This window comes from Grampus griseus (genome assembly GCF_964374135.1).
Source record: "Grampus griseus genome assembly, chromosome: 15".
In the NCBI taxonomy this organism is placed as follows: Eukaryota; Metazoa; Chordata; class Mammalia; order Artiodactyla; family Delphinidae; genus Grampus; species Grampus griseus.
This window is the reverse complement of record NC_139009.1, coordinates 74,972,509-74,994,302: the sequence shown is the minus strand read 5'-3', so window position 1 is coordinate 74,994,302 and position 21,794 is coordinate 74,972,509. Positions and strand designations below refer to the sequence as shown.

The 21,794-nt window shown below is 39.0% G+C and overlaps 1 protein-coding gene across 5 annotated transcripts in view; it reads left to right on the top strand.

The window, feature by feature from the left end:
- The window catches only part of IMMT (inner membrane mitochondrial protein), a 48,833-nt gene that overhangs the window by 14,610 nt on the left and 12,429 nt on the right, over positions 1-21,794 (top strand). For 2 of the 5 annotated variants that reach the window (XM_082672008.1, XM_082672012.1), the window contains exons 2-9: positions 43-116; positions 969-1,158; positions 6,271-6,382; positions 8,280-8,417; positions 9,409-9,516; positions 13,955-14,091; positions 18,232-18,335; positions 21,234-21,369. In XM_082672008.1, the coding sequence (XP_082528134.1) occupies positions 43-116; positions 969-1,158; positions 6,271-6,382; positions 8,280-8,417; positions 9,409-9,516; positions 13,955-14,091; positions 18,232-18,335; positions 21,234-21,369 (999 nt within the window). The remainder of the gene's footprint in view (positions 1-42; positions 117-968; positions 1,159-6,270; positions 6,383-8,279; positions 8,418-9,408; positions 9,517-13,954; positions 14,092-18,231; positions 18,336-21,233; positions 21,370-21,794) is intronic. The other 3 variants (XM_082672009.1, XM_082672011.1, XM_082672010.1) reach the window with 3 other exon arrangements.

Sequence of the window (21,794 nt, the reverse complement as noted above, 5' to 3'; positions counted from 1 at the left end):
ATAACTCTATTGGTTGTGGTGTTTTTTCCTTCTTCTCTATAGAGTTGTCTTTGTGGGAAGTTTGTACTCCGTCCATTGCGACCATGCCGTAGATACTCCACTCCAGGCGGTTCTCGGTATGTAGCATGTCTCCCTGTAAATACATAGGCTTTTAACTGTATGCTGAGGGGCGTGTGTGTGTGTTCGTTCTTTGGATATGAGAATATCTGCATAAAATCTTTTTTTTTTAAGGGGTACAAACACTGGAGCTTTGCCATAATATCTTTGGAGCATTATTTATTTGTAGGCGAAAATTTGTCAGGGTTCTCCTTTTGGTTCTTTGGTGACTGGATGGCATCCAAGGTAGACCCCCCCCACCCCTTTATGGCAAATAGATATACATCCAGAACTCAGCACGTTGGAACTTTAGAAGTATTTGTTCTACTTGACATTTGTTTTATTGTATTTATGGAAATGTTTAAGGGAGAGGACTGTTGAAAATTAGTGATACTTGTTTTTTGGGTTCAAAGGAAACCTCGTGATTGTGAACATGCCAAGGTTTGTTTTTTTTTTTTGATGTGGACCATTTTTAAAGTCTAGGAGGCATGTGGGATCTTAGCTCCCTGACCAGGGATCAAACCTGCACCCCCTGCATTGGAAGGCGGATTCTTAACCACTGGACCACCAGGGAAGTCCCTGAACATGCTAAGTGTTAAGTGTTAAAGGGAAGATTGCTTCATTCTTCCTATCCTAGATATTACTGTGTTAAAAAATTATCCATAAAGAAATATTATTTTTTGTTGTGAACATATTAAAAAACAAATCAGGGAAAGGTGATGTGCAGCTGTGGTGATAAACTGGGCTGCTGTGATCTGAATCAGTGGTAGAGAAATAGAGGCTTGAGGTCTTTGAGACTCTTACATTAGTCTAGGGAAGTAGGTTTAGGAGAGCCAAAAAATAAAAATGTGTTTCCTGTTTCTTTCACTTAGGTTGTCTCCTAGCAAAATTGCTGGAGCTGGCATCTTGTTTGTTGGTGGCGGTATCGGTGGCACTATCCTGTATGCCAAATGGGATTCCCATTTCCGGAAAAATGTAGAGAAAACCATACCTTACTCAGACAAGCTCTTTGAGATGGTTCTTGGTTCCCCACCGTATACTGTTCCATTGCCAAAGAAGCCGGTAAGAGTTTTAAGCACAATTTCAGCTTATCCTAGAGAATACTTTGAAAAGCAGGTTGTTTTCATCTTGAAAATATTTTGCCGGGTATATGTTTTCATTTTTTAAAAAATTGAAGTAATATTACGTAGAGCTGGATTTTTATCCCTTTGGAGTCCCATAAGTGCTCTCCTTTAGTCCACATCGTATAGAAAATAATTATGTGGCACACAAGGCTAAATGGAAGGGGCAGCTCGGGCAGAAGTAACCCCAGCTGCCCTGTGGATGGAGGGGGTTCTGTGTCAGCCTACAGCATTGCAGCCCTCAAACTCTGACTTAGAAGACTAAAAACATAAACGTGGAATGGCCATGACACAGGACCCACGTGTCATAGTTAGTAATGGCTCCTTTTAGACCTCAAAACAGCCACAGAATTTTCAGCTACGTACCGATTCTGTGACGGGAATACCTTCTCGTATTCCTGGAACTTTGTGCATATTCTTCACATTCTTCTTTTTCCCCCATTAGGCTTACAAATTTTTTTTAAACATGTTAACGTATTTCCTCTTTCAAACGGGTGCTTGAAAAAAATGTATAAAAGAGAGCATGAATTTTTGCTGCTTTGGTATTGGATATTTCTTTATGCTGTGAGGCTGGACATGGCTGACCAGTTCTTTATTAGAAACTGGGTAGACGTCTGTTCTGCAGTATCTAACATGGTCTCGAGACCAATCCTATGACAGAGTTACTATGTGGAAAAGCAGGTGTCCTCTGACTTCTCTCACCTCCACCCCAAATGACTCAACATGTTCTTGGTCTTCTACAGCATTTATTCTTCCATCTGAACTTTAAAATGTCCACGTGGGCTGAGGGAGGTAGTGTTGCAGCTTCAGTAGTCGAGGAGCAGAATCCTATGGCTTCATTCTAAAGTCCTGGGCCTATTTTAAGCTCCATGACCTGGGAGAAAGAGCTGGAAGCAATTTCAGGAGCATACAGTCAGGCTGAACAGTTCAGAGTAGTGTTCTTTTTGCCCTTGACATGACTTCAGGTGTCATTCTCAATAGCCTTGGCCTCTTCTTGCCCCACTTTCCCTACCCTGCTGAACATTGCCACTTGTGAACTTTGCATGTCTGTACTCCACCACCTCAAAACTTGCGCTCTTCCTGATTTGCTTTCTATGTATTAAAGATTGTACCACGCTGTCAAGTAGCTCGGTTAGAATTCCTGGATTCATCCTCACAGCTGCCCATATTTTGTAGCTATCCTATCTTTTTTTTTTTTAATGTCATTCATTTCTTTTTTTTTTAATTCATTCATTTATTTATTTAATTTATTTTTGGCTGCATTGGGTCTTCGTAGCTGCGCGTGGGCTTTCTCTGCTCGCGGCAGGTGGAGGCTACTCTTCGTTGCGGTGCGGGCTTCTTATTGCAGTGGCTTCTCTTGTTGTGGAGCACGGGCTGTAGGTGCGTGGGCTTCAGTAGTTGTGGCTCACGGGCTGTAGAGCGCAGGCTCAGTAGTTGTGGCACACGGGCTTAGTTGCTCCGCGGCATGTGGGATCTTCCTGGACCAGGGCTCAAACCTGTGTCCCCTGCGTTGGCAGGCGGGTTCTCAACCAGTGGGCCACCAGGGAAGTCCTAGCTATCCTATCTTGTTAGATCTCTAATGTTTATTGTTTTCTTTCCACCATCTTTATCTCATTTCTGACCTTTATCACCTTGTATTTAAATTAGCCCTGTTCCTCTCCCCTGACACACAGCCTTTCCCACTTCCTCCCAGTCTCCAACCCCCCAGTCTCTCTTCCTAACATGATCTAGGCCATCCTTATATCAGTATCAGAGAATCTTCTAGAATAAGTGCTGTGATGTTTTCATGATATTTTCATCATATCACTTAATCAAGAACTTTGATTCCTATTGTTTTAAAGACAGAAGAGAGATTGTCTCATGTTCTGAATAAGGAAAGTGAAGGCAGGAGGTTAAATGTTAACCTAGGAGCTGGCTGTTGGTTCCTTTATTTCTGTAGTTTATGACTTTTGCTGGTTCTTAGGTTGACATTTAGTACCCTTGGCATTCTGGCTCTCATTTACATTTCCAGTCTTATCTCTGTATGGTCCTGCTCATAAATACTTAGTTTCATACTTGTTTACCTTACAAATATGCCTTGTGCTTTTCATTCATTCATTTACTCAAATGTCAATCAAGTGCTTATTATGTACCAGGCATTCTTCCAAGGTCCTTGGTAAACTAGAGAACTAAAGAGTGATCCTTTCCATATGTACAACTCTTCTCATGTTTGTCTTCTACTCAGAGTGACTTTCTTTCTTTTGTCTTTCAGTGTTCTCTTCAAGGCCTGCATCTTTCACTACACAGCTGAATTCCAATAGCAATTATTGTTTTTATTTTTTAATTTGTACCATTTATTCAGCACTCTATACTGTTGTGCTTTCTTACAAACTTGTTTCTTTTAGAAACTATGCATTTTATTTCATGGTAACCCTTTTAGTGTCAACATGGTTATTTATGCATAGACAGTAAATACTGAGAGAAGATAAACCTAAAATCTTTTTGATGGACATAGAATAAGACCTGTCTAAATGGTGACAAATGTTATGTTCCTGGATGGGATGTAATATAAAAATGTCATTTCTCTTAAATATATGCATTTCTCTCAAATCTCTCTTAAATATGTATATATTTGAGAGAAATAATGTTTTTATGATATGTGTGTATATGTACATAAGTACACACACAGACATCTGATATGAATTCTAATTGATTTTTCCAGAGGGTGAAGAACCAGACAAGATGATTTTAAAGTTCATGTGGAGGAATAAGTAATGTATAAGACTAGTCAAGGACATTTTTAAAAAGTGTTGGGGTAGGGGGTCAGAGGTCACTTGCTTTTCCAGATACCGACTGTTACAATCCTACTTTCATCAAACAATAAGGTTTTGACATAGGAATAGAAATTAGAGGAACAGAACAACGGAGTCTGGAAATAGGCCGTATTTATACACAAACACATACACACACATTTGTTGTGAGAAGTGTGAGTTGCCAGAACCTTATGTGAAAGTGGTAATGTCTTAAAAATATACAAGCCCTCTGACCCAGCACTCCCTCTTCTGGCAACTATCCTGCAGACAGCACACTCTAGTGCTTTTCAGTTGTCTGTGGACAAGAATGCTTAACAAAAATCAGGAAACAACTTGAATGTCCATAAGTAGGGGAGTAATTGACCAAATTATGGGATTTGCCACTCCATTAGGATATACAATTAAATTAGAATATTATTCAACTAAAAAGAATTTCTTGACCAGAAGCAAATGTCCATAATATGTTGTTAAATGAAAAAAGGGTTACATGATAATTTGTATAATATAAAATTAACTATTTTAGTTTGTTTAAAGAAATGAAAAATTGTATATGTATATAAACCTGAGCTCATGGGTGGAAGGATAGATTTCAGGGCATTAGCAGTGGCTCCCTGAGAGTGCTGGAAGGAGCAATGAAGGGGCAAACTAAAACAATGATGTATCTTGATGTATGTTATTTTGCTTGTTATATAGTGAGCATGCATTTCATGAGTTAAAAAATAACAAAATTTTAATAATAAGAAAATGGATATATTTCTTTTTTTTTTTTTTTTTTTTTTTTTGCGGTATGCGGGCCTTTCACTGTTGTGGCCTCTCCCGTTGCGGAGCATAGGCTCTGGACGCGCAGGCTTAGCAGCCATGGCTCATGGGCCCAGCCGCTCCGCAGCATGTGGGATCTTCCTGGACCGGGGCACGAACCCGTGTCCCCTGCATCGGCAGGCGGACTCTTAACCACTGCGCCACCAGGGAAGCCCGAAAATGGATATATTTCTGATTTCTGGTAGTGACAAAATTCAGAACCATTTCTATTATGTTTGAGTAGACATCTTAGGGATATCTGAGTCCCACTGCCAAGTTCTGGCAAAAAAGGGGACAGCATAGGTGGTGAATGAAAATATTTCTGTTACTCAGTAATTTTCTGTGGCACATCACCTGGCAGTCCTGTTAATGAGTGGTGCCTTAAACTTAAGGCAGGTGGTTATTGAGAAAGAGAAAAATAGGCATTACTCACAATTAGATCATATATCTTAGTGTGCAGGTATGGGAATCTTGGAGATTAGAGAGAAAAAAGATGAATTTTCATTTTTACTCAGAGCCTTCTAAAAAAACATTTGTTTTTAACTGAATTTATTTAGAAGACACCATAACTGGATTTAGAATGCGAATGGAAATAGCCTTCTCAGTGTTGTATATATAAAAGGAATGGTGTTTAAAGGGAAGGTCATATATCATGTACTTTATTAGTTGCCCTAAGAGAAGTCTTTGTTACTATTAAAATATAGACTAGTCATTTGGAATGACATTTTTGGACTGCGTTTTTCTAGTACGATGGCTTCTCTTACTATGGTTAATAAAATACATTGTTTTGGCACATATATACAATGGAATATTACTCAGCCATAAAAAGAAACGAAATTGAGTTATTTGTAGTGAAGTGGATGGACCTAGAGTCTGTCATACATGGTGAAGTAAGTCAGAAAGAGAGAAACAAATACCGTATGCTAACACATATACATGGAATCTTAAAAAAAAAATGGTTCTGATCAACCTAGGGGCAGGACAGCAATAAAGACGCAGACATAGAGAATGGACTTGAGAACCCGGGGAGGGGGAAGGGTAAGCTGGGACGAAGTGAGAGAGCGGCATGGACATATATACACTACCAAATGTAAAATAGATAGCTAGTGGGAAGCAGCCGCATAGCACAGGGAGATCAGCTTGGTGCTTTGTGACCATCTAGAGAGGTGGGATAGGGAGGGTGGGAGGGAGACGCAAGAGGGAGGGGATATGGGGATATATGTATATATGTAGCTGATTCACTTTGTCATACAGCGAAAACTAACACACCGTTGTAAAGCAATTATACTCCAATAAAGAAGCTTAAAAAAAATTAAAAAATAAAATACATTGTTGTAAATTGTTGATACCTTTATGTTAAAAGCCTGAAAAACTTGACTTTTAAAATAATACAAGATACTTTGTGCTGCCTGTTTTTAAGAACACTGTCATATCTGAAATGTTAAATGTTTTTCATTTCCAAGATTCAGTCTGGTCCACTAAAAACCTCTAGTGTATCTGAGGCAATGAAAGAATCTAAACAGCCTGCTTCACAGCTCCAGAAACAAAAGGGAGACGCTTCAGCTTCAACAACAGGTACCTATATTTAGAATCATTCTTTTAAAATTATAGGTAAATGAATTGTTTTAATGTATTTGTACCCATGGTCAAGAGGGGGGCCCGTCCCCATGAAGGACTCTTCCCTCACCTTGGGGAGGGAGTATTCTCACCTGTCATCTTGGCTCTCCTTTTAAGGGTTGAGTGGGATATGAAATTGGGCTTTATTGTGAACAGCTACTAAGTAATGGTAACAAGAATTGTCTTGCCTGCAACACACTTATTTTTCTGTTTCTTTTTCCTTTTCTCTGACTCCTAGCTTTCCCTCTCTTTAGATTTTAAGATTTGTTCTCTTTCCACACCTCTTTTTTCTGCCTGTTCACCAGCTCTTTCTTCTCTCTTCTTTCTTAGTGATGAAGTGTCTTCATCTAGTTTTGATCTGCAGATTTTTTCCCCTTGATGATTGTAATCCCACACTAATTTATAGCAGTGCCTAGTCCTAACCTGGTCTGCATGCATTTGAATTTATTATGTTTCTCCTTTCACTTCTGTCCTTGATTAAATCACCTGACTTTCACTCAGTAAATACTGAGTATCTACTGTGTGCCAAGTGCTGGGTGTCTTTTAGGCACTGGGGTTATAGCAGTGAACAAAACAGTAAAAACAAACACACAAATGCTGTGAAGATTCCTTAGTGGGATGAGGGGAGGGAAGTCGCATATAAATATACAAGTAAATTATGTCTAGGATGTCATACAGTGATAAGTGTGGGAGGGAATATTGCAATTTTAAATGGAGTGGGTAAGAAAAGTTTCCTCTGGAAGGTGTCATTTGGGCAGAGACTAGAAAGAGATGAGGGAGTCAGTCATGTAAAGGGCTGGTGGGGAAGAGCATCCAGGCAGGATTAGCTAGTGCAAAGGCTTGGCGTATTCTAGCAAGGAGCAAATGAAACCGGGGTAGAGTAAGAGGAGAATAATAGCAATAATAGAGAGGGAGCAGAAAGCCTATAGTGGCAGTCGTTGGAGGCCATCATAAGAGTTTTGTTTTCTAGTCTGAGTAGGATGGGAAGTTGTTGGGAGGATTATGAGCCGGGGTTGATAGCTGACATTTTTTTTTTTTTTGATAGCTGACTTTTAATAAGATTACTGGCTTTTGTGGAGAATAGATAAAGGAACCACGGACGCAGCAAGGAGACCAGTTAATGGGCCTTGTGATAATCCAACTTTAACTCTTAAATGGGACCTTCAGTTTATTTAAATTTTTTTTTCTCCATTTAGTTGCTCCCCACCCCACCATCTATTCCACCTTCAGAATTACTCATTTCTCTTCCATCAACACTTTTATTTATAATTTATAAGCTCTTGATTTTTCAACCTTCTTTTCTTTAAAAATATGTCTGTGAAGTAATTTCTTTAACTGAGTCCTGTCCTTTACTCACTCACCATCTAAACTGTGAACTTGTCTTCTTTGTGTTTAAAATTGCCATGCTGTTCTTGCCCACACCTCTTTCACCTCTGCCACTCTTCAGAGCAATTAAAAAATAGTTTTTGGTTACTTTCTTTTATCTACCTTCTTCATTACAGGCTCTTTTCTCATTTGTTATTATTTTTCCATGTTATGTAAATCTTACGTCCCCTTCTCATGTCAAGATTTAGTACCATTTAGTACTGTTATTAGAAGGCTTGCCTGAGAATAATGGTTGAAATGCAGGTGGATGCTCACCAGACTCTTCTCTTGTGCTTTCCCAGCCATTGCTCATTGTGTGTGGGTTTGTGCAGTGGACAGCGCCCCTGACTGTGTGTTTGAGTAGTGGCAGCACATGTGTTTGTGTCTTTAAGGAGTCAGATGTGAAGTGGGAGGTAGTAGCAGTGGATTCCTGTGTGTTTCTCTGTTAACCCAGGAAACTGTAAATACCATGTGTAACATATATTTATAGCACCTACAGAGGCAGCTCAAATTATTTCTGCGGCAGGTGACACACTGTCCGTCCCAGCGCCTTTGGTTCAGCATGAGGAATCTACAGTAACTGATCACCCTGAAACTGGTGAAGGAAAACCCAAGCCTGCAACTTCAGGTAGTTAAATTATCTGTATTTGTGGTTATGTAAATGATATGCTCATCAGAACTATGCAATGTCTAGGCATTCCCTAAATTTCAAAGTCTGAATAAATCTTTGAAAACAAGGGGTTTAAGAGCTGACCCTTTATTTATTTATTTTTTTAAATATCTTTATTGGGGTATAATTGCTTTACAATGGTGTGTTAGTTTCTGCTTTATAACAAAGTGAATCAGTTATACATATACATATGTTCCCATATCTCTTCCCTCTTGCGTCTCCCTCCCTCCCACCCTCTCTATCCCACCCCTCCGGGCGGTCACAAAGCACCGAGCTGATATCCCTGTGCTAGGCGGCTGCTTCCCACTAGCTATCTATGTTACGTTTGGTAGTGTATATATGTCTATGCCTCTCTCTCGCTTTGTCACAGCTCACCCTTCCCCCTCCCCATATCCTCAAGTCCGTTCTCCAGTAGGTCTGTGTCTCTATTTCTGTCTTACCCCTAGGTTCTTCATGACATTTTTTTTTTCTTAAATTCCATATATATGTGTTAGCATACGGTATTTGTCTTTCTCTTTCTGACTTACTTCACTCTGTATGACAGACTCTGGGTCTATCCACCTCATTACAAATAGCTCAATTTCGTTTCTTTTTATGGCTGAGTAATGTTCCGTTGTATATATGTGCCACATCTTTATCCATTCATCCGATGATGGGCACTTATGTCGTCTCCATCTCTGGGCTATCGTAAATAGAGCTGCAATGAACATTTTGGTACATGACGCTTTTTGAATTATGGTTTTCTCAGGGTATATGCCCAATAATGGGATTGCTGAGAGCTGACCCTTTATTTCTTCATGTTGGAATCGTTGAGTGATGATGTGGTTTTAGAATCTTTATCACAAAAATGCCCTCAAGTTGATACATCTGGCAAGCACAAATGATGGTGTTTTTATGTCCCCATTAACTGTTGAAATTCTGTGCTGAAATTTGATTGCCTTTCATTTAGTTTTACTGCAAGAGGAAGCATCCTCAACTTCTGTAAGGGAGCGGCCACCTGAAGAAGTTGCAGCTCGGCTTGCGCAACAGGAGAAGCAAGAACAAGTTAAGATTGAGTGTATGTAAACCTGACGCTTCTTAAGTACTTGGGTCATCTCTCTCGGTTGCTCTCTTCTTTAGCTGTCACACAAGTTTCTCATCCGTCAGCTCTTTGTGGTTCCTTCAGTGGTGTTGCTCTGTTCACCATCTTTATTTCATCATTTGTGTTCTTTCCATCTAAACTTTTACCCAGGTGACAAGGGCTATTCTAATACGCATAAATTCAAGTGATTCACGTACTTTGTCCTTCTGTTTTTATCATGGTTAGTGCTGAAGATTCCTTATACTCTGCGGAACACAAATTATTTATGTTTTGGCCACTTGCTTAAGAGTCTTCTAACTGTTACACTCATGCATTTATTTGTGCAGGTTGTAATGGCTCCTACTCTGGTTTATTACCTGGCCTCTGGGCTCAGTCTGGCCGCCCCCTTATCTGACATCATTGGGGGATGGAATGTTCCACACATTGCTAGTTTCCACCTAACCGAAGCATATTCCTTTTTAAGTTTCAGTTTTACATTAGGTTTTTTGATGGCTTAAAGAAAGATGTTAGTGGGACTTCCTGGCGGTCCAGTGGTTAGGACTCTGCGCCAAGGGCCCAGGTGTGATCCCTGGTCGGGGAACTAAGAGCCCGCCTGCCACAGGGCCAAATAAAACACGGATATAAGTTACCTAAAAATGTATTTTCCTGTCTTAAACGAGGTACCTGGAACATAATTTATTGTACTGTGCTACAATATATTGATGTCCCTGGAGGTAGTGTGCATGTAGCTTTTTGCTGGACCAAGAGATGTTAGTTTTAAATTCTTAGGACAGCTGTTTATAGTTTTTCGGTTTTTTTGTTTTTTGTCTCCATCACGTTTTTCTGTTTTTTTTTTTTTTTTTTGTCTTGAGTGGTTCTTGTTTTCCTTCAACTTGCTGGCTCTGTCCTACTCCTAGGAGGCAAGTTTGTTAGAATTGTGTACAGAGTAGAAGGGCCAGAATGAGCGCAGATGTAGGGCATTCGTTTGATTACTTGCATTTGGTTTTTGGTCTTAGCTGTGTGGGTTTATTTTGGGGCTCTTTATTCTGTTCCATTGATCCATATGTCTCTTTTTCTTTCAGTACCACACTGTTTTGATTACTGAGCTTTGTAGTGTTGCCTGAAGTCTGGGAGGGATATCTTTCCAACTTTGTTCTTTTTCCTCAGGATTGTTTTGGCAATTCTGGGTCTTTTCTGGTTCCATATAAATTTTAGGATTATTTGTTGTAGTTCTGTGTATAATGTCATGGGTATTTTGGTAGGGATTGCATTAAATCTGTAGATTGCTTTGAGTACTGTGGACATTTTAACAATATTAATTCTTCCAGTTTAAGAACATGGGATATCTTTCTATTTCTTAGAATCATCTTCAGTTTCCTTTATCAGTGTATCGGTCTTTCACCTCCTTGGTTAGGTTTATTTGTAGGTATTTTATTTTATTTTTTAGTGTGACTTTAAATGGGAATTGTTTCTTTACTTTCTCTCTGATGTTTCATTGTTAGTGTAAAGAAATGCAACAGATTTCTTTATATTAATCTTGTATCCTGTCACCTTGTTGAATTCATTTATCAGTTCTACTAGTTTTTGTGTGGAATCTTTAGGGTTTTCTATATAGAATGTCATGTCATCTGCATATAATGACAATTTTACCTCTTCCCTTCCAATTTGGATCCTTTTTATTTCTTTTTCATGTCTGATTCCTGTGGCTAGGACTATCCAGTACTATGTTGAATAGAAGTGGTGAGAGTGGGCATCCTTGTCTTGTTCCACAATTTAGTGGGAAGGCTTTCAGCTTTTCACTGTTGAGTATTATATTGGCTGTGGGTTTGCCATAAATGGCTTTTATTATGTTCTCCCACATTGGTGAGAGTTTTTATCATGAAGCGGTGTCGAATTTTATCAAATGCTTTTTCTGCATCTATCGAGATGATCATGTGGTTTTTGTCGCTGTGGTGTATCACAGGGATAGATTTGCATATGTTGAACCATCCTTGTGACCCTGGAATGAATCCAACTTGATCATGGTATATGATCCTTTTTATATGTTGTTGTATTCAGTTTGCTAATATTTTGTTGATGATTTTGACATCTCCATTCATCAAAGATATTGGCCTGTAATTTTCGGGTTTTTTTTGTAGTGTATTTGTCTGGTTTTGGTATCAGGGTGATATTGGCTTATAGATTGACCTTGGGAGTGTTCCCTCCTCTTCAGTCTTTTGGAAGAATTTGAGAAGGATAGGTATAAGTTCTTTGTATATTGTTGTAGAATTCTCCATTGAAGCCATCTGATCCTGGATTTTTGTTTGCAGGGAATTTTTTAAAATTATAGATTCTGTTTCATTTCTAGTGATTAGTCTGTACAAATTATGTTTCTTCTTGATTCAGTTTTGGCAGGATGTATGTTTCTAGAAAGTTGTCCATTTCTTCAAGGTTGTCCACTTTGTTGGCATATAACTGTTCATAGTATTTTCTTCTTAATGATTTCTTTTGTATTTCTGTGGTATTAGATGTTATTTCTCCTCTTTCTTATTTTGTTTATTTGGGTCCTCTCTTCTTCTTGGTGAGCCTGGATAGAGGTTTGTCGATTTTGTTTACCCTTTCAAAAAACCAGCTCCTGCTTTGTTTTTTTTTCTATTTTTTTAATCTCTGTGTTATTTATTTCATCTCTAATCTTTATTATATCCTTCCTCCTGCTGAATTTAGGTTTTGTTCTTCTTTTTCTAATTCTTTTAGGTGGTAGGTTAGGTTATTTATTTGAGTTTTATTTGTTTGTTTTTGAGGAAGGCCTTTATTGCTATGAATGTCCCTCTTAGGACTGCTTTTGTTGCCTCCCATAGATTTTTGTATGGTTGTGTTTTCATTGTTGTTTGTCTCGAGGTATTTTTTGATTTCTCTTTGATTTCCTTGTTGACCTATTATTGGTTTTTTAGCAGCATGTTGTTTAGTCCCTATGTAATAGGTTTTTCCTCATTTTTCTTTCTGTGTTTGATTTCTAGTTTCATGCCTTTATGGTCAGAAAAGATGCTTGAAATAATTACTGTCTTTAATTACTTATCCTCAATTTCTCGGGCTTGTTTTGTGTCCTAGTATGTGGTCTGTCCTAGAGAATGTTCCATGCACGCTTGAAAAGAATGTGTATTCTGGTTTTTTGGATGTAGTGTCGCTGTAGATAGCAATTAAGTCTAACTGTTTTATTGTGCCATTTGGGATCTCTTTTGCCTTGTTGATGTTTTGTCTGAAAGATCTGTCTGTTGATGTCAGTGGGATGTTAGTCTCCTACTATTAATGTATTCCTATCAGTTTCTCCCTTTATGTCTGTTAGTATTTGTTTTATGTGTTTAGATGCTCCTATATTGAGTGCACATAAGTTAATGAGTATAATATTCTCTTCTTGTATTGATCCTTTTATCATTATATAGTGTCCATCTTTGTCTTTCTTCTTTGTCTTTCTCCATGGCCTTTATTTTAAAATGTATTTTTTCTGGTCTGAGTATTGCTGCCCCTGCTTTTTTATTGCTTCCATTTGCATGAAATATCTTTTTCCATCCCCTCACTTTCAGTCTGTGTGTGTCTTTCGCCCTAATGTGGGTCTTTTGTAGGCAGCATATTGTAGGTTCTTGTTTTATTATCTAATCTGCCACTCTGTGTCTTTTGATTGGAGCATTTAGTCTATTGGCATTTAAGGTAATTATTGATAGGTATGTATTTTTTGCCATTTAAAGTCTTGTTATCCAGTGAATGTCTTCTTTGTTCCTTTCTTCTTCTTTTTGTTCTTCCTTTTGGGGTTTGATGGTTTTCATTTGTATTATGTTTGAATTCCTTTCTTTTCGGTTTTTGTGAATCTGTAGCGTGTTTTGATTTGTGGTTACCCTTGTTTTCAAGTGTGTTAACCCGTTGCTATATCTGCTTGCCTTAGACTGGTAGTCATATAAGCTCAGACACATTGTAAAAGATCTACATTTTCTTATTCCCCTCCTCCACATTTTGTGATTTTGATGTCCTATTTTATATCTTCATGTTTATCCTTTTGCTGTTCACTGTAGTTATAATCGCTTTCACAAAATTTTTCTGATTGTTTCTTAAACTATATGCTGGCTTATTTAAGTGATCTTCAATCTTTTTATATATTTGCCTTTCCTATTGCGATTTTCCCTTTCATATAGAAAACCCAAAACATGTCTTATTTTGAAAAAATTCAGATATACATAAAAGTAAAAATAGTGTAATGAACCCACATAGATTCACCATCTGGATTCAGTAATTATTAATATTTTATCATACTTTTAAGTGAAATTTTGATTCGCTAAATCTGTATTTTGTTTGTTTTGAGGGGGAAATGCAGTGTAAGACTCAACAGGTGAAGAGGGAAAGATTAAAGTCATTTGGCAGGAGGGATCTAGTTTTTAACTTTTTTTTTTTTTTTTTTTAACTTCAGCACTAGCCAAGAGCTTAGAAGATGCTCTGAGCCAGACTGCTTACATTACTCAGCAGGCTATTGTGGCTCAGAATGCTGCGGTCCAGGCTGTCACTGCCCACGCCAACATACTGAAAACAGCCATGGACGATTCTGAGGTGGGCCAAAGAACGTTAGACACGATTTCTTCCTTCTAAGTTGGGCTTTCTCTCACTAAGCGAAAACGAACTCGAATGATTGTCTTTTTAGAAAAACAGACAAAAATGAAAAAAAAAATTTCAGGTGTTCTTTTTAATGAATTTTATAAACGGTGCTTTATCTCACAACGGTGATGTGATATAAGAATTAGTTCAGATTTGCTTTCATATCTTAATAGTGCTTGAAGGTATTTGTTGTTTGCCTGTTTTCTTTTGCTTTAAAATCGCCAGCCATTTTTTAAAATAAACTTTTTTGTGTGAGATACTTTTAGATTGACACACAGTTAAAAGAATAATACAGAGATCCCAGGTACCCCAAAACACCAGCTACTTTAAATGCTTATATGTTGATTATTTAACTTACCTTGGACACTTCACAGAATAAAGTAATTACACTAATTAAAATCTAATACTGGGACTTAGGGCTTCCCTGGTGGCGCAGTGGTTAAGAACCTGCCTGCTAGTTCAGGAGACCCGGGTTCGAGCCCTGGTCCGGGAAGATCCCACATGCCATGGAGCAACTAAGCCTATGCGCAACAACTACTGAGCCTGCACTCTAGAGCCCGTGAGCCACAACTACTGAGCCCGTGTGCCACAACTACTGAAACCCGTCTGCCTAGAGCCCGTGCTCCCAACGAAAGAATCCACCACAGCGAGAAGCCTGCACACCACAACAAAGAGTAGCCCCCACTCGCCGCAACTAGAGAAAGACTGTGCACAGCAGCGAGGGCCCAGTACAGCCAAAAATAAATAGATAAATATATTTTAAAAAATGTAATACTGGGACTCAATAAATTTCCTTTATAATTACATTCAGTTATTCAGTATATAAAAATGTATCTTGACACCAAGTCATTTAAAGAATAAAATGAAATAGAGAACCTATAGATCTCAGGAATCAGGATCATGCATGATCCGTAAAGTTACTTTGCCACCATGACTGTGGTTTTTAAAAAATTTAAATCCACTTCAGATTGCTTTAGTTGTATGTACGTGCATCACAAAGGAGTTAAATTAGACCTCTGATGCAAACAGTCAAGAAGCTACAACCTTTGAAAAATTAAAAGAAAATTCTGTTTTGTTCAAAATCCACGAGAAAAATTTAAATCTTAGTCAGAGTTCAGTCAGGAAAGTAGAAACCACACAGGAAATATTTACTATGCTGGTTAGACACATGTATAGAGAAGGCTGGAAGTTGCATGATATCAGGAAGTTGAGTTCAAACCCAAGTAGGTTCTTTCAGAAGGACAGTGATTAGAAGCTTTAGATGTCCATGGTACTGCTTTGGTGGAAGGCTGCATAAGAGGGTATTTCCTCTTCCCACTGAACACATAACGTAGTGCATGTGGATTAGACAGTATGAGATCGTTTACAATAAAGATGTTACAACTAAAGGATACTTTATAGTAGCACAGTTAACCAGATTAGGGAATACTAGCTGGTGTTAACAAAATAATCAGAAAAACGTATTGAACACAAGTTTTGAAGTGTTAAAAATTGATCCCAACCCTGTTTCTTGTAGTAAAAGAAGCTGTAGGTGCACATGGGCTGTTCTATAATATATACTGAGTTAATTTCTCAAAGCATTGTTTGTATACAGTTGGACCAGGCTTGATCGTGGGGGAATCCGCTGTCTGTTTTACAGGACAGCTTATCCTTGGACCTCTGTAAACAGGAATACCTTTAACAGAGGGAGACACATTTTGGCCCCCAGATATGTCATTGACATTTACATGATTCATGAGTCTGTTTGGGTTAGTTATGAAGAGTTATCTTAATACAATACCAAGGTCTTGTAACAGCATATGATAAAGTCTTGGAAAATTTTTTATACAGGATACTGATATGGCCCAAACCAGCAACTTTTTTGATGTATTTTATTTTGCAAGATGGCTAAAGTGGCAGTTCACTGAATCTTCAACTTGATTATCCACATCATGAAATTAATTGGTTTTGTCACTTTGCAACAATCTATGTAGAACATAAAAATTAGAAAAGTGAGATACAAAGATAGAAAAGAAGTACCAAGTATTTCTTCTAAAAGCAGGGGTTCTTAATCTAGAGTTGGGTCTGTGGATAGAATTCAGGGGCTCGCTGAACTTGGATGGAAAACATCTTTATTTTCCCTGGCCTCAAAAGCTTTTCTTCAATTACGAATAGTGACAACAAGAGCAGTAGTGTTAGTATAGTAGTATCCATAACTTTATTACCAAGAGAAAGCATAGGTATTTTCATATTACGTTATGGTACTTGCAGATCTCTTGAAATATCATTTATGCCCATCACTACTTCTGGATTAGGGTGTTTATTAGTTCTACTACTAGATCTTGGTTTCTATTTCATAAAATTAAAAAAATGTATATTTTATGACCATATTTCAATGTAATTGGGCTTCTCTGCAATCTAATAGTTTCATTGTAAGCATTTAAAAATGTTACCCCGAGAGGCTTCCTCAGACTGCCACAGTGGTCCGGTGGCAGGGTTAATCCTGCCTTAAGGAACTTGGTTGTTTAAACTTTCCATTGATAATGGATGTACCTTTAAAATTGAGATCACACTAGATGTCGGTAGGAACATAATGTGGAGAATTGCTTGTGAATGACCCAAACCAGAGGCATTACTTTTGCTGAGCCCTATTCCCCTTAAAGTAGCAGGCTTAGGGCTGCAGAGGCAAAACCACTTCTGTTTCTAACAAGGGAAGATACGGGTTGGGCATCCAAGGCCCAGGACACTGCACTGAGATTGCACTCATGTTTTAAGTGTGCAGCAGCCCCTGTAGTGGCCCTCTTTGGGCGACTTGAAATAGAATTATTGAACCAATTCAGTCGTTTTTTTCTTTGATAAAAAATATTTCATTCTTTGGTAATTTAGTATGTTCCTATTCCTCTCTAAGGTCCTAGCATAGTATATAGTTACCCCTCAGTATCTGCAGGGGATTGGTTTCAGGACCCGCCACGGATACCAAAATTCACGGATGCTCAAGTCCCGTAGTTGGCCCTCCTGCATCTGTGGATTCAGCCAACTGCAGATTGTGTAGTACTGTGTTGAAAGGAATCTTTGTATAAGCGGACCCATGCAGTTTAAACCTGTTTTGTTAAAAGGTCAACTGTACTTTGAAGAGAAGCCATAAGGTGGTTTTTGCTTCGTATCTACACATAATATACTACTTTAAACTGTATGTACTTGGCAAAAGAAAAGGGAGGGAAAAATGTCATTTAAAATAGTTAATAACTAATTTTAAAAATAGTTTTAAAGAGTTGAAACAGTTCCAAATAACATTCTGCTCATTGTTTATATGATGCAAAGTGAGAGGGGGATGCAAGCTGGACTTGCCTATGCCACGCCTTCAGTGATTGGCTTTCTTACACCTCTCTTGTGTGAGCATCTTGCTGCACTGAGTGTGATTATAGTGTTAGAGGTGGTTTTTGGTTTTGGTATGATGGATCGCCTAAGTATTAGCCAACTCTGCTCAGTTGAAGAAGTGGCAGTCAGTTCCAGTGCTGGAGCAAAACATGTTAGACCTGCCTAAGGAATTTGCACGGGAGATATATATATATATATAAAATACACATTCTGTAGAAGTCAGGTCAGGGTGGAGTGGGGTTCTTGACAGTAGTTGATTTTCTCCTTAAAAATTATGGAGGGTCATTCTTTAGGGTAATGTTTTCGGAGGAGTAAGGACCCTACAAATGGGTAAACTTTCTACTTATTCTTACTGTGATTTCAGTAGACCTGCAAATAAGAAAATTTTAAGCACCGATGCTTCATTGAGGAATGATTTAATCAACAAACAATTCATGACAAGTTATTGATCTTACTAATCTTTTCTGCTTCGTGTCTCCTTTTGAGACTCTGATAAAAAATATCATGTGCGCTGGAGCAGAGTCTTTTACAGTTTTGGTGCGGGTGGTTGACGGGAGACGGTTCATGGATTTCTTTGAGCCTGTCCGTGAACATTAGATTAAGAGTTCCTCTTCCGGAGAAATAGTGTATATAACTTTTTACCTTTGACTTTCATGTCACTACTTTCTGCATTTAGTCATGTTATTGTGACAGTAATAGCAGTTATTCTTGTTTACATAATTAAAACTTTTTGTTTAGATTGCAGGTGACAAGAAGTCAGCTCAGTGGCGCACAGTGGAGGGTGCATTGAAGGAACGCAGAAAGGCAGTAGATGAGGCTGCCGATGCCCTTCTCAAAGCCAAGTAATTACTCATGGACTTTAACAAGTAATTAGGGCCTCCTGGTGGCTTTCTTTGTACTGTCTGCATAGAAAGAGGAGGCAGAGAAACCCTTCCCTCCCCTCTCCACCTGTACTGTATTGGTGATAGGAGCACGGAAGCTTAAAAGGGAGAGAGGGAATAAAATATTGATATATAACCCAGCCAAAATAAACTTGGCAGAAGCCTATATAAAAGATCTTGTATAAAAATCAAGTTTTTCTTTGGGTTATTATTTAGGTGATATGTGTTCTACAGACTTACTGAGGCTCTGCCATCATTTCAAGATGTTTCTGGGATGTCTTGAGCAGTTTTATCAGAAATTAAAGAGTATGTCACAGTCTCTTTGCCTTAACTACCAAAGTAGTTAGCGTATAATGAGTCTAGTTTTATGCCACCTTGACCTTTCCTGGAAGTTGGCTAAAACTAGGATCAACCAAGCAAACCAGGTACAAGATCAACCTCTGACAAGGGAACCTTCATTTGAATAAAGGGCTCTCATCAATATGATGGAATTATTATTGGATGGGCCAAAAAGTGCCTTCAGTTTTTTACGTAAAAATGAAAAACATATTTTTCATTTTCTCCAAGAACTTTATTGAACAGTGTTTTCACCCTTTTGTTCCACTGCCTTCCTGCCATTTTTCAGGCAACTTCATAATTCCATCTTCCCAAAACTTTTAATCTTCTTGAGCAAAGAGCTGTTCCAGGTGCCTTTTACAGTCTTCCCGGGAATTGAAATTTTTTCCATTAAAAGAATTATGTCGGGCTTCCCTGGTGACGCAGTGGTTGAGAGTCCACCTGCCGATGCAGGAGACGCGGGTTCGTGCCCCGGTCCGGGAAGATCCCACATGCCGCGGAGCGGCTGGGCCCGTGAGCCATGGCCGCTGAGCCTGTGCGTCCGGAGCCTGTGCTCCACAACAGGAGAGGCCACAACAGTGAGAAGCCCGCATACCGCAAAAAAAAAAAAAAAAAGAATTATGTAAAGACCAAAATAAATGAAAATCCGAAGGTGCAGTCAATGTGTGGTGTATACGGTGGATGAATCAGGACGACCCAGCCAAGCTGTAACAGTTTTTGCCTGGGCATCAAACATGCAGTCTTGGGTTATCCTGATGGAAGATTACGCGTTTTCTTTTGACTAATTCTGGATGCTTTTCGTTGAGTGCCGCTTTCAGTTGGTCTGATTTGCAGCAGTACTTGTTGGAATTAATCGTTTGGTTTTCTGGAAGGAGCTCATAATAGAGGAGTCCCTTCCAGTCCCACCATAAACACATCACCTTCTTTGGATGAAGACCAGCCTTTGGTGTGGTTGGTGGTGGTGTATTTCTCTTGCCCCATGATCTCTTCTGTTCCACATTATTGTACAGTATCCACTTCTCATTGCCCATTACAAATTTGTCTTAAAAATGGAACGTTTTCATTACATTTAAGTAGAGAATCACAGGCGGAAATATGGTCAAGAAGGTTTTTTTCCGCTTAACTTACGTGGAACACAAACGTCAAAGCGATTCACATGACCAGGCTGGGGCAAATGATTTTCAGTGCTTGATTTGGATATTTTGAGTATGTCGGCTATCTCCCATGTGGTGTAACATAGATTGTTCTCAGTTATCGTTTCGATTTGATTGCTGTCGACTTCAGCTGGTCTACCTGACCATGGAGCATCGTCCAGCAAGAAATCTCCAGCACGAAACTTCACAAACCACTTTTGACACGTTCGATCAGTCACAGCGCCTTCTCCATACACTGCACAAATCTCTTTGTGCGTTTCAGTTGCTTTTTTACCTTTCTTGAAATAAAGTGTAATATGCCGAAAATGTTGCTTTTTTTCTTCCACCTTCAATATTAAAATGGCCACACAAAAAATTCACCAATTTTGATAATTCTTTTTTTTTGCGCGGGCCTCTCACTGTTGTGGCCTCTCCCGTTGCGGAGCACAGGCTCCGGACGCGCAGGCCCAGCAGCCATGGCTCACGGGCCCAGCCGTTCTGTGGCATGTGGGATCCTCCCGGACCGGGGCACGAACCCGCGTCCCCTGCATCGGCAGGCAGACTCCCAACCACTGCGCCACCAGGGAAGCCCTGATAATTCTTTTTTTTAATGCGTGCTGATACGACAGCTGTCACATACAATCTAACAAAATTGTTTAAGTGCTACTAAAGCCATCTTACGGAAAAAACTGAACAAACCTTTTGGCCCACCTAATCAATATTTGTCATTCAAAATTTTGCTGTCTTAACAAAATGTTTAGAGAAAGAGAAGCCTTTTAATAAAGCCAGCATATCTTTTAGGAGATTGAAGGCATTATGCTCACATCAGTAGACCATGAGTCAGGGCTCTGAGTTCTGTGTTTTGTGGTTGGGTAGACCATAGTCCATCCAGCCTGAATCGTGAGGGCTCCTGAAGACCCAGCTATTTGCTTAGTGAGCTCTTAGGCCTCCTCCCTTGCCTTTGCTCTCCTCAAGCTCTCATTGGCAGGGGAGTCAACCTAATCCTTGCAAAAGCTGCCATTTATTGAGTGCTCCTGATGTAGCAGGCACTGTGCAAGTTACTTAGCATGAATTACCTCTACTCCCTGTATAAGGGTGAGCAGCAAAGGAGAGGCCGGTCTGGGAGCTGAATCCAAGTCTCTCTGGTTCTGAAGCCTGTGTGTTCTCCTGTACACCATGCTACTCGTCTGGTTCACTCTAAAATCTAGCTTCTCACCAAGGTGTTTTCAGTTGTTGGTGAGGAAAGGTTCTCTGCCTGTTGACTGAAAAAGCATTGAGTAGTTTTTTCCAAATTAAATTTTTCATAGACTTAACAAATTGTTTGTCATATTCTTTAATAAAGTTGATAAGGACTAATACTAAACCTTTGTTTTGTTTTATTGGTTTCCAGAGAAGAGTTAGAGAAGATGAAAAGTGTAATTGAAAATGCAAAGAAGGAAGAGGTTGCTGGGGCCAAATCTTATATAACTGCTGCAGAGGGAAAACTTCACAACATGATAGTTGATCTGGATAATGTGGTCCAAAAGGTGTGTTTCTTAGATCTTGTACAAGTATTTTTTATTTTTAAATGTAATTGTTTTGTCAGAGGATTTTTAAGAATTCCGGAATGTAGTAAGATTCCTATCATCTTTCTCTCTTTTCCCTTGAAAAGAATATTAGTTGTAACTAATTTTAAAAACTTGCTTTGGACACAAAGTGGATTCTTCAGTATTGTTGATACTTTTTATAATAGGTAGACATTTGCTCGTGGTCATTACCATTTATGGAAATTTCACAAGTCTGCATTTGTGATGTGTATGGGTAATTTCCCGTGACCCAGAGAAAGAGGGACAGGGGCACAGTGAGATGGGACAGGGCCTGTCCATGGCATTTGAATAGAATTAGAAGGAAACAAAGACAAGACTTACGTTCCTTTTTCTGAGCTTGAGGTTTCTTTCTGTATATTGCTTAT